At 37.1% G+C, this 13,085-nt stretch overlaps 1 protein-coding gene across 4 annotated transcripts in view; it reads left to right on the forward strand.

Annotated features, from left to right (window-relative positions):
• Positions 1-13,085, forward strand: part of LOC139139731 (nostrin-like) — a 57,534-nt gene that overhangs the window by 18,299 nt on the left and 26,150 nt on the right. The window contains exons 1-4 of one of the 4 annotated variants that reach the window (XM_070708593.1): positions 276-373; positions 2,768-2,853; positions 3,401-3,481; positions 9,172-9,234. In XM_070708593.1, the coding sequence (XP_070564694.1) occupies positions 2,801-2,853; positions 3,401-3,481; positions 9,172-9,234 (197 nt within the window). In that variant the 5' untranslated portion in view covers positions 276-373; positions 2,768-2,800. Of the gene's footprint in view, positions 1-275; positions 374-1,773; positions 1,907-2,767; positions 2,854-3,400; positions 3,482-9,171; positions 9,235-13,085 lie in introns of those variants that run through there. The other 3 variants (XM_070708592.1, XM_070708591.1, XM_070708594.1) reach the window with 3 other exon arrangements.

The following is a 13,085-nucleotide window of genomic DNA, read 5'->3' on the forward strand; positions in this document are numbered from 1 at the left end:
TGTAACCTGTCAAACTGGCCTATGACCTTGCCAAGCGCACAAAAGCATTGTCAAAGTGTCACCTCCCTTTCACGCAGCATGAGATGTGCCACAAAGCTGGTGACTGGGTAAAGTGTGCTACATAATGTGCTAGCACAACTATAAACAAGTACCGGCACAATGTTCAGTAACGTTTTCTTAAATTTATGTGATCAATCTGTCACTTTGACAAATATGTCCAAAAAACTTTGTTTTTTAAAGCATTTTAAAATCTTTTTGAAGGATTTATTTCAAAATTCATTTTTTCATCTTTGCCTTAAAACCGTTCGTGTTTTCACCTTGATGTGTGGCACATGTGTTCCTTGAGCTGAAGTGGAGTAAGAATTGTACATTGGTGAGACATGTCTTTAATTGTGTCAATTAATATTCTATCAATTTTTATTTAGATTTTAGCATAGTTAGGCAAAAAGCAATAATTGATGTTGGCATGCATGTATTGGTGGCAAAAGTGTATATGTGCATGCAACAGATAAAAACATACAATAAAGTAAATGTAGAGTGTGCATTCCAAAACTAAACTATATGATAACAAAATTTAGAGATCACCTTTGAGGTTTTTCACAAGTAACTGCATGGTTCATATTTATCTAAACACACATGCACACACATCTCACAAAGGGGAATGTCCAAATCTGCTTGAAAATTGGGAAAGGAGTTGCATTGGTTTCTAATTGTGGAGGACCATAATAAATTGTGCGAATTTCAGCAAATTAGGGTTTGGATGAAATTATGACTTTGAAGTCTCCTGTTTCTTACTCTTATCCATGAAGCAAATGTTTAATATGTTTGGAGTATTCTATCATTCACTCTTCATTCATATGAATTCAAACAAGGTGTTGTTTTAAATCTGGAGCATAAAGTTTAGATAATAGTCCCTCAGTTTCTTTAGATAGGAAGCTAACTTAAGGCAGAGAGGGGATTTAGAATGCCTGGCATCAATATTCTGTATAAGTCAATATCTCAACAAGTTTTATTATACAAGTTTTAACAAAATTTTGTAAAATGAAGACAAAGTTTAGATGATAGTCCCTCAGTTTCTTCAGATACCAGTAAAGATGCTAGCATAGCAGAGAGTGAATTTAATCAACTATGTGATGTTTAATACATCATAGTAAATATGGCGTGGAATGCCACTATCCGTGTAAGTCAATATTTCAAAACATTTCGGAGGGTGACCCATTGCACTTTTATGTTTATATCAAGGATGGGGATTTGTGCAATCATGTACTGTGGAGAAATTAACACACAAACACACACATACCCTTTATATGAAAATTTAATTCCAACTGCACAGTGTTGCTGTACCTGTGCTGCATTGATATGACAGACAGATGCCACAGCTTTACGCTAAAGCCACTTTTCTGTGTATGCAAATTAGTTGTTGCTGGACAGGTATTATGCAGTATATATGCAGCTACTTTGACTAACTAGTAAGTTAATTATCTGCTGAATATTGAACAGGAATTGCACACTGTACTGAAATCATATTTGATCATGATTTTCTTGAATTGGGCTCGGCTACTATTACCGCTCAAACATACTTGAGAACACTTAACCCCGTATGCGTGTTAATATGCAAACGCTGTCAAATGACCGGGCTCTAGTCTATTACATCGCTAGCATAGAGGGGAGCTTTTATTTCCAGAGGTCCAACAGTAGTCCAGTTAACAATAACGGAAGCTACAGAAATCTACATCTACAATCTGCCCGCGGCAGCAAGAAAGCAAGAAGAATCTATTCTGTGGTCTGCATGAACGTTGGTGTCAAGAGAACCGGGTATATGGTTCCGCACTCGGCTTTGGAGAATCTGACCCCCACTACAAAGTTTGACCCCGTGATGTAGTGCAAACGAGAATTCAGAGTACAGGTATCAAGTCAAGCGCTATTTGTGGGGGTTGTCTCATAAGAACTCAGACCTGCCCGGCAATCAGGAGGTACAACAACGAAGTTTGCGTAGCACCGGTAGGGCTACACTTGGTCGTTCAATCACTGTCATGACCGTTGTAGTCACAGGATCTCTGGACACCAATTATCCTGTCCAATGCCGCCAAAAACCCGCTTGTTTTGTCTATTCTTCCTGTCATTTGACTATTTCTTGCCATGGTAGCAATGGTGATCAATAGTGGGTCCTGGGTCAAGTCTGTCGAGGGGCTGGATTCTATTATGTCCGTGTACGTCAAAACCGTACCGTGACCATTGCATGATCTCAAGTCTTACAGAGGCTTTTACAAAGTGAGAGACTGCTTCCATCTCACTCCGATTGAAGTTGAGAATACAAATGTTTATAAAAAATTATGTTTATCAACAAAAGAAGTTATGCATGGGCAGCACGATGACCATTGCACTTTAAAGTGATGATCAAGTGACCAAGAAAGAACTTGTCAAGGTATCGATATATACAACATGGTACCTCCATAGAACAACATTGCTAGTGAGTTGCCAGTGTATGCTTTGAGCAGTAGGGCATTTGCACAAGCATGCACACTCTCTGTCAAATTACACTTGTATGCTCTATCCACTGCAGACGTAGACTTATACACTTTGTCAGTAGCTGTAGTGCAATTTTTATAACATTTTGTCATAATATACTGAGGCTCTATTCGCTTGGTAATTATTTTCCTACCAAACATGTTAATTTGTCCTAGAGGTTTCATACAACCACCAAATACCTATGCTGGCTGTTTATACCCTTACTATTGGTGACTTAGGATTTTCATATATTTGGCAGAGTTTTCATGGGTTTGAAGAACTCAGAAGACACATGAAGCAAGGGTTTGATTTTTGTAAGGAAATGGCAAGTATATTCAATGACAGGTAAGAAGTTAAATTTTACAGGGCTATATTAGGAAGTAATTTGAATATTACAGTTGAAATTTGGATAAATACAGGTAAGATTTGGAAAATCATGTCAAATAACAGAAATACATTATCGTATTGATATGCTGTGACTGTTAATTTTAAAGTTGGCAATATTAAAGGTTCCTACACATTGATAAAAAGTTAACCATAGTTTGTCAAGAACTATTTATAAAATTACTTATTACCTGCAGGGACTTTGTCGTGCAAATATATGGAGTGAAGTGGTCAAAATTGAGTGCTATACCGTCGCTGGGAGTGATTTATTGCTATTATATCATAACAGTATATTGAAACTCCGGAATGGAATATTAAAAACAGATTTTTGCTCAAGCTGAGAGCTCGCACGTATGCCAGCCGTGGTATATCGCCAATATATGACGGTTCTTTTCACGTCTCAACCAATCAGATTGCTGTATTTGCACCATCAACATACTGGTATGATATAATTGTCACTAAGACTCATGGTGTGATTAATATCTTCCATTAAATTTCAATTTTTCAGGGCAGAGCTTGAGTCTGCATATGGTAAAGGTTTACTTAAGTTATCCCAAAGAACATCGAAACAGACAAACTACTGTCTTGGGTAAGAGACAATTTGAACTTTTTATGTTCAACTAAACTTGTCTATAAGATATAGCATGGGGAATTATGTGATTAGTTAGTATGTGCCTGTATGTATGTCTGCACAAAGATATCTTGGAAAGCTTCGTACCTTGAATTTTGGTTTGCATGTAATCTCATTGAGCAGGCAAGTCTCCTCAAGCATGTTTTATCCCCTTTTTGAACATACCAAGTGACTAAGTCTAAGTCAATCATGATAGTCGAATTATACGTGTGGTGTAATAATAGCTATTATTATTACACCTCACATATTATTCAGGTACTGTGATTGGCTGAGTCTCACTCATGTGATATACTATATCATATAGAACAAAAAGTGATAGAACATGGCTTAGGTGATATAGCCCTGTAACTAAATCACGGTAGTGCAGTATGCATTCACCTGTTTTCAGGTTTGTATCGATTGAATGTTGTTTATTTGAAGATTTTGTTGCATTGTGTATATCGTAAGTGATCCGGTCTACACAGCAAATGTTTGATTAGCACCAGCAGTTTGAAATGGTCAATGGCTATGTTGACGATGCCACTGATTGTGTACAGTAACAAATTTTTCATCAATAATTCACTTGAAAATGTAAAATAGACAGTACTTCACTCACAACGCTATGTCCAAAGTATTCACAAAAGGCACCGTGCTGGTAAAGAGCTATATTTTAATCTGCATGGAAAAGATTCGTCCCAGTTTTCTAAAGCAGTTGCTTCCATGTGTCAGTCATTCAAAACAATGAAACCACTGAAGTTAAGCTGCCTTTTATACCCAAGGAATGGCTTTAATTATATCATACCAGTATATTGATGGCTGAAGTTCTGTGATCTGATTGGTCAAGACATGAAAATAATCATTTCACAATAGAGCACGGTTAGAACTGGCACATGCTTTCACCTTTTTTGCAACCATGAGCATGATAGAACTCATTTGCTTATAAGAATATGTCAAACGACATCTGAACTTGCCAACTGGTATTGCTACATGTATGTTTTGCATGCCACCTACGTATACTGTATAGACTTGGTTCAAGTCATGAATTTTTAAAAAATAAACTCATTTATAATAGTTTCTCTTGTGTCTCTCCTGTCTCGTACAAAACTATTCAGCAGCCCAGGCCAGATTTCCCTGGCGATTGAATGCGTTACCTTTGAGCCTGCGCAGAAGTGAGTAAGTTTCTGCCGGATTCCAGAGAAACTCCCCTGTATAGCGCTCACCCCACTCATTGTGTCCACTCAACTCACGCGCGCATTTCACATGAAAACAAAATACAAATCATTGCGTTCACCCCACTCAAACATTCACAAATCACAGACTTGAACCAAGTCTACCTACTGTATAGCAGCAGTCTAATACAAAAATGAACATGCAGGTAAATGTTAAAAGTGGTGAAAAATTGCAAACTCAATAAACTACTGGCCTTAGAGAATGTAAAACTTTGCAGAAATATTCCTGTTCTGATGCAAAATTTAGATAATGCAAATAAATTGACCACATGAGTTGTATGAAAGTTAAGGCAAAATAAATCATGAGGAGAGTTAAAATAAACAAAATGCCTCATTCAGATAGTACTCACTCAGTATTGCTAAACATGTCCGTTATCTACAAGTTTGTTTAAATAAGGGTGATGAAATACCTGATATGGAAAAGTGGCATAGATTATCATACAGTACAACCTCATATTTAATGACTCAACTACATGCCCTGTGAGAATTGTGTACTTGCAATGTGTAGTAAAAGTCAAAGTTTATGGAATTTCTTCTCAATATTTCTTGTATTTTTATATGTTCAACTTGAAGCACACTCAGTCTGCCATAACATGGTGGTATTTTAATAAACACTTACGATGAAATTGTGGTTTGACATACCGGTAGTTTTCAATTTTGTCAATATAATAGGGTATATAAATAACAAAGGCAAAATGATAGCAAAGTAGTTTCCCTGAATTTGAAAAATTCAAATATTGACAAACTTGCAAATTTGAGATTGCAACAAGTTTTAATATCATGTAGGTAAACTCAAACATGTACAGAGAAATAATTGAAAGAATCAACATTCGGGCTTGCAGACAGCTGTCACAAAAGAACAATGTACTTTCTCATTTCAATGTGTCAATGAAACATATACATGTTTCAATACTTCTATAGTACAAAACTAAATTGTAACACTTTTGAAAATCGTTTGGAGAATCCAAAAGTAAAAATATGTGAGTGAAATTTATTTTGAAGAAGTTACACTATTTCTGTCTTTTGTCCCATTATTTATTCTGACTATGTGATTTGTTTTAGTTTTACACCAACTACAACTCTCTAATAGTGTTGCAAAATCTTGTGCAATAACAGCTGATATGTTAAGTCATTACCAACTGTTCATCGACCAATATTCTTGTCAAGCCACTGGGCTATGTTAGCTTGTATCAGAGTGCGTTAGAGTTTTAGCTGGACTGTGCACCACAAAATAACAGATGACAACATAGATATAAAACTTTCAATATTTCATAATAGAACTAAACATTGCAACCATGTGACATTTCTCAGATACATAAATGTAAAATACTGCACAGGGACAATGATGACATCAATAACATACAGGTACCGTACGTGTTACAATCTGAATGGAGGTCAATAGCGCCCTCAAATAGTTAATCCAGCTTGAACTCTATTGCCCATGAGGACCTGTAACAGTTGTAATTTCACAAAGTCTACATATACACAGTGAATGTGGTTAGGAGAAATCTGTAAGCCAGCTGAGAGCCAATGCATTTGTCTTAACAGAAATGTTCACTTTGTTCACCTGTACATGTTGGTTGCATGGTTGTTTCATTGGACAATGATCAGTCCTGTTAAAAGTTTGGGTTTCTAGGAACCAAGGACTCCTGTTCATCGTTGCTGATGATTAGAAATACTTTGATGACAATGTTTTATGCAATGTGTAGTGTTGTTCTTGCTACACAGTCTGCCACAGAACCCCTGATTTCCGGTACCATTGTATCATGGGTAATTTGGGCCAAAATGGCGTTCTCGGCGAGACTCGCTGATCAGTGGAAAACAACAACTCTCTTTACTCGGCATTTCAACACGAATTCGCGATGCTCCGTGTTTATTTCTATTCCGACGTTGTGGCCCAAGTTCGAAAGAATACCATCAAAGCCATATGCCACAAAATTACCCAGTTTTATTGCCATGATCATTTTTTAAAAATCCGGTGGCTAAAAATAGCTTATTTTGCAATAAACAACTTCAAAAACGTGTACTTTTGTGTCCAAAGAACGATATGCGAAGACACGTGTACGATTACGATCGATACCTTTCTGACTAATGGTGAATGGGTCAGCTCGGTGATCGAATGCGTCATTGTCTCGTAAAACCGCCAGAAACCACAGGTGGTAAATTGGTCAAAATCGTTGATTTTACGGATTTTTAAGAGGTCGTACAGATCACAGCGCTTATTTAGTTTTGAACCAGAGAGTAGAATCATGTACAGTAACATGCCGCCATCGCAAGGAACCTGTTGGTGGTCATGCTTGCATACTTTTACTGGCCTGTCAACAGTAGAATCCAACATGCACTATTTCCGGGGGTTGGAGCAGTACATTTTCGCGAGCGTGTACTTTTGTGTCCAAAAATGAAATACGCACAATATTGTCATCAGCGTTTAATACAGTTGACATTAAAAACCTACGTTGTAAATTGGGTGGAATTCTGACGCGACGACTGGTTTGAAGACACTCGAATTTCGAGTAAAAACGTAAAATTCTGTACAATTTCAACCACTTCAACACACCACTGAAATACGAAAACACACACAGCGATGCCGTTGAATTTCCAGTGGGTTAGTCCGGACAACATGCTCTTCAAGCTGCCCATCAATATATCTAGGCTGTACCCCAGTCAAACTTTAGAACGTCATCGGATCGTGATGACAGTCATAAAATTGTAAAGTGACACATGTCAAATTCCTCAAATTGAGGGCAGTAAACACCCGTTCTATCCAATCATAGCATATGCAACACAGTCCCAGGTCTCCTCCTACTGAACTCTGACACTAAAATTTTGCATGATCACCCTCTATATAAGGTAAAATGGGCAGAACATGCTTCTTTTTTGGCATATTGCATTTGGCGGGAAATTCTGGCATGTCCTAAGGACACGCCCAACAATAATGTCACATGACATATTTTGGCAACCGCCATTGGCCAGCTACTTTCATTATTGACACAAGGCGACATATTACTAACCAAGGTCACTCATCAGTACGCGCAAGTAGCCCCGAACGAAACACCAGCTCGTCTTCATCCCCGCTGAATATTTCATTGCCGTCTTCATTTTATTGTAGAAATCATTTTAATACTGTATTCTGAAAGTTTTGATGTTTTTTGCACGAACTATATCTACATAACGTAGGCTCCTAGTTTGTTCGTGAGCGCTTTAGTAGTGCCACCGGGTGCCAAACTAGTCCAGTTGGTGAGCGACTGGTACTGATTAAATACCTTCATGCCGAGTCGGAGTATTTTAATCGTCTTTTTCAATTAATTATCAAGTAGGTTATCACATTCAACAGTGTGTGTTGAAAAGTCGGTGAAATATTGTATATTTTACAGTAGATAATTAGTCAGTAGGTGAACGCTTTGTATGATTACTTAGCTCTGAGTTTATGACGCGTGGCCATGCCACACGCTGTGATATAATTTGATACAGTTCATTGTTAGCAAACTTGTCAAAAGCCCTTGGCAACACTAGCGATCACAAAATTCTTCTTTCAACGAAAATTATATTGTATCACTTATTCTGGTAAGTCTGTGAGCGAAACGTGCAAAAAGACAACACAGTTGCTTTCGAGGGCATTGATAATTACGTTGTTAATTAATCAACATGCTGTCAAAAAATGTTTCAACATTTGATTGGGCATGTGGCTATCTGAAACGCTACCTATTTGAATTTAGTTCATCATTGTTGCTGTCTAGCTGTGATATCGCAGCGGTACTTGTGGCGTATATCGAACGCGCTTGAGTCATTCGGGTCATCGCCACAGTCTGCGCTGGTGGAAACCATTTTTATTGTGGGGCCGAAGCGAATGCTAATGTGAGTACGGTTGGCTTGTAATCGCACAGATATTTCTAATATTTGCGATTCAATTACTTAGTAGGAGTTTCAGATAAATTAGCAGCTGAGAAGGCGAGAAATAATATAGTTTAGAAGCACTTAATAATTTTTTTTGGATCACACGTAACTGGCAATATCCCCCTTCCATAGTGAGAAGTACCATGCATGATGTCATTGCTTTAGATCCAATCAAATTGCTGGTACCGGACACACCCCCAAATCATATCAGGGGTTCTGTGGCAGACTGACACTGCACTTTCAGAAGTGTGCAATAAAGTGTTAAAGTGTTGAACCGTGCTGATGATTTACTTTGATAACAATGTTTTATGCTATGTGTAGTTTGTTCTTGCTATACTGCCACTTTCCGAAGTGTCTTGTAATGCAATAAAGTGTTAAAGTGGTGAAATCCTGCTGATGATAAGAAATACTGTGTATTGAGGTAATTGTAATTTGGACATTTTCCAGGTATAGATGAAAATCATTATCTCGTCAGTATGATAGCTGTCATTTGCTGTCATAAATAATAGAGAGAAATTAACAAACAATGATTTGAAAATTTTTCAGATCATTATGCACAGCACTGAAAGCAGTCGCATCAAATTTTGAAAGTGAAGCTCAAGTTCACAGGTAGGTATTAATATGTTGTTTCTGGTCTTCATTCATTCAGCTTTGATTTCAAAATTGCTTGCTTATCATAAATTGCCTCAAGATTGTCTTTTTACTGACAGAACCTCAGTTGAGTATATGCCTGTTATACTGACATATAAACACATAATAATTATTGAAACAAAGGAAATGATGACCATTTGGTGCATGTTGTTTATCAGCTTATCTCAAAACAAATTAACTTGATAAAAATTTCAATGGGCTGCATTCATAAACACTATGGGGTTTGATATTGGAGATTGGAGGGACTTGAAAAAGTTGAACGTACATTTGGGGAATTGAAAATGCTGTTGGACTTAAAATATCATTGCGATTATATCCAACACCCTTTTTTTCAAAGCAATATTTGATGTGAAAGGGAAAAGTTACCCAGGCTTTTTGAGGTAATAGGGTCGTAATTTAGTGAAAAATAAACATAAAAGTTGGTTTAATTTACGTTCACTTGTGCGTATTTGCCCAGTGGCCTCAAGTAAAACGCACAGGAACTGGAAGTGACGTATCAACTTGTTCATCGTCATGTACATGGCGAGTTCAAAGCAAGGTTACTCATGTTACTTACAGCCAAGCTATGCTAGAGCAGTATGTAAACCTCAAAACCTCAGTGCTCGACTAAAAATCAAATGGTGAAGATCATCAGCTATAACTTCGAACCTGATGAGTAATTGACGATCCAAGGCTTACAACCTCAGAAAGTAACAACGACGCGAGTTCCGAAAGTGACTATTCAGATTGTAGCTCTGATGACGAAGTTCACATTGAACTCTCGCCAATCAATCACGCCTGTAAACCCGTGCATGGTGCATCTTCAGTAGCTGTGAAATCATGCCGACACCAAAGGAATGCCACTGTTGTAAAGAAACCAACGTTATTTCAAAAAAGTGCGAGCATTTTTAACGTGTTAGGTGTACAGAACACCCAGATTTAGTGATGATTTGTCTAGAAACGGCGGTCCCGTCTTCAGCATATACGTACAGTTCCACATGATGTACAAGTGACGCACTTGATATGCTCCAGACAGTTTTCTTTTCAGTAGTTTTGCTTGCAAGTTTTGTGAAAGTGGTCCTTCTCAAAGTGGTCTTCGCAGACAACTTTATTTTTGCTAAACTTGGACATCGACGCCAATTACCTGGCTCTTATGGTCTGTAGCCATTGTCAGCCAGTGGAAAAGCTTGCATGGTGTCAACTGCTTAAATGACCAAGTTCGCTACATCACTTCTGGTATTTTCGTACACTGCTGTTCATTAGCCAGCAAGTGAAAGTGAATAAAATCAACTGGAAAGCCTTTCGATGATCATATCATTTTAATATACAAATATTAATTGTTGTACAATTACTGCTGATATTTCAGACCACCTTCCAATTTTTGCTTTTTTCAATGATGTCAAGACGTATGGATGTACTCCATCAACTGTTTTTACTAGAGATATGTCAAAGTTTGATGGCCAGGCTTTCAGAAATGACCTCAAAGCAGAAAATTGGGATCAAGTTCTCAATTGTGATAAGCCATGGTTGACTCCTGGCATACGAAAGTCTGTGCGGACAAAGCACAAACTCTACAAAAAAGTTGTAGCTAGTAATTTCAATGCACAACTCTACAACCGGTATAAGAGTTTCAGAAATATCCTAAGGCTGATTAAAATACTGAGGAAAGCAAAAAGTCATTATTATGGGAACCTATTACTGAATAATAGGGGTAACACAAAAAGGACTTGGGATGTTATCAACAATTTGACTGGCAGGTGTAAGCAGAAAGAATTGTCCCAGGTCAAGTGAAAACCGACATAAATGGCCGGGATGTTATCCACACACAGCTTCACGACATTGCTGAAGATTTTAACGATTTCTTCGTCCACGTTGGTGAAAATTTGGCAAACAAAATTCCAGCAGCACTTACTGATTCTTTTCATTAGTTTTTAGGTGACAGAGTATCACATTGTTTTTTTTGTATCTCCTGTTACACCAAGTGATGTGGAAAATGTTATCTCACATATTAATGTTCGTAAAGCTGCAGGATGGGACAATATTTCTACAACTTTAATGCACGAGGGCAAGGCTGAAATTTCAGTCCCACTTGCACATTTAATTAATTTGTCTTTTTCAACTGGTCAGTTTCCAGATAACCTAAAAATTGCGAGAGTAATGCCCATTGATAAAAAGGTAGTATCGAAGAATTAGGTAATTACAGACCAATTTTGATTTTCCCTGTCATCAGTAAAATTTTTGAAAAAATCATGAATAGTTTTTTATTGTGCTTTCTTGAAAAACATCATATTTTATACGAGCACCAGTATGGATTTAGAGAAAAACACAGCTGTAAACTTTCTATTATCAGTTTGGCACAGTCTTTACTGGACGCATTGGACAAGGGAAACTCAATACTTGGCTTGTTCATAGATTTTTCAAAGGCGTTTGACACTGTCAATCATGATATTTTACTTGCTAAACTGGAACATTATGGAATCAGGGGCCTGCCTCTTAAATGGTTCAGTAGTTATTTACATCACAGACAGCAGTTTGTCAGGATCAAGGATACAGACTCACATCTTTTAAATATCACTTGTGGTGTTCCACAAGGTTCCATTCTAGGACCAATATTGTTTTTGTTGTACATTAATGATATTCCTAAGTCTTCCAGTTATTTAAATTTCAGACTCTATGCAGACGACTCAAACCTGTTTCGTACAATTCAGTCAAAACAAGGAAATATTTCCCTCCGTCAAGAAAATATAGAGTTTGAAAATGTGACTGAATGGTGTTATGTTAACAAGCTGACGATCAATATTGACAAAACAAATTACATGGTGATCAGCAGTAGACACAATCGCAAAATGGTCCAAGATCATATTAGTGTGAATAACCAGCGAGTGAAAGAAACAGACAGTTCATCTTTTGTAGGGACCTGCCTTGATAGCAGTCTTTTATGGAAGCAACACATTCTTAAAATCAGAAAAAAGATATGCCATTATGTTGGAATTTTGTACAGGTTACATGCTATTTTACCATGTTCAATACTTATCATGCTATATAATATTTTAGTCTTACCTCATATCTCATATGGGTTTGAGGTTTAGGGTAGTGCATACAGGACTTACTTAATGGATATCTTCTTGGTCCAAAAAAGAATTGTTCGTGCCATTACAGGTAGTAAGTTTGATGCGCACACCGCACCACTGTTCAAGAAATTAGGCATCCTTGATATCTTAAAACAGTACAATTATCAAGTCGGCATTTTTGTACATGACACACATTGTAACAGGCTACCATCTCATTTCAGTAACTATTTCACTTATGTAAATCACGGCTATCAAACAAGATTTAAAGCTAAAGGAGATCTTCATGTACCGAAATATGATAGTAGCATTGGTCAGTCTTCTATCATGTTTGCTGGGGCGAAACTTTGGAATAATTTACCTAACACTTTACGTAATATTCAAGGGAGAAATAAATTTAAAAAAGAATACAGAAAATTTCTTTTACAGAAAGACTCTAATTTGTGAGACGAATATATTATTATTTACTCTGGTAGCTTTTGTTTTCGTTAGACACGGACTGTCTCGTTTAGACTTTCCTGAGTTGTGGCCTTACTTATGCAAATATTTGAATGTTTCTCTTCACACTCCATTTGATGTATTTGTTTATTGTTAACTGCAGCTGTCAAATTCTTCTATGTTATTAAACTAGTGTTCTGGTTGGCTAGACTAGATTAGTCCCTTTTGAACTATTTTCTAGCCTTTCACCTAGTAATGAAAACACTTGCTATGGAAAGTGGTGATACAATGACAGCAGTCAAAGAAATTAAGTATTTTTATTTT

The sequence above is a fragment of the Ptychodera flava genome, chromosome 9 (genome assembly GCF_041260155.1).
Source record: "Ptychodera flava strain L36383 chromosome 9, AS_Pfla_20210202, whole genome shotgun sequence".
Classification (NCBI taxonomy): Eukaryota; Metazoa; Hemichordata; class Enteropneusta; family Ptychoderidae; genus Ptychodera; species Ptychodera flava.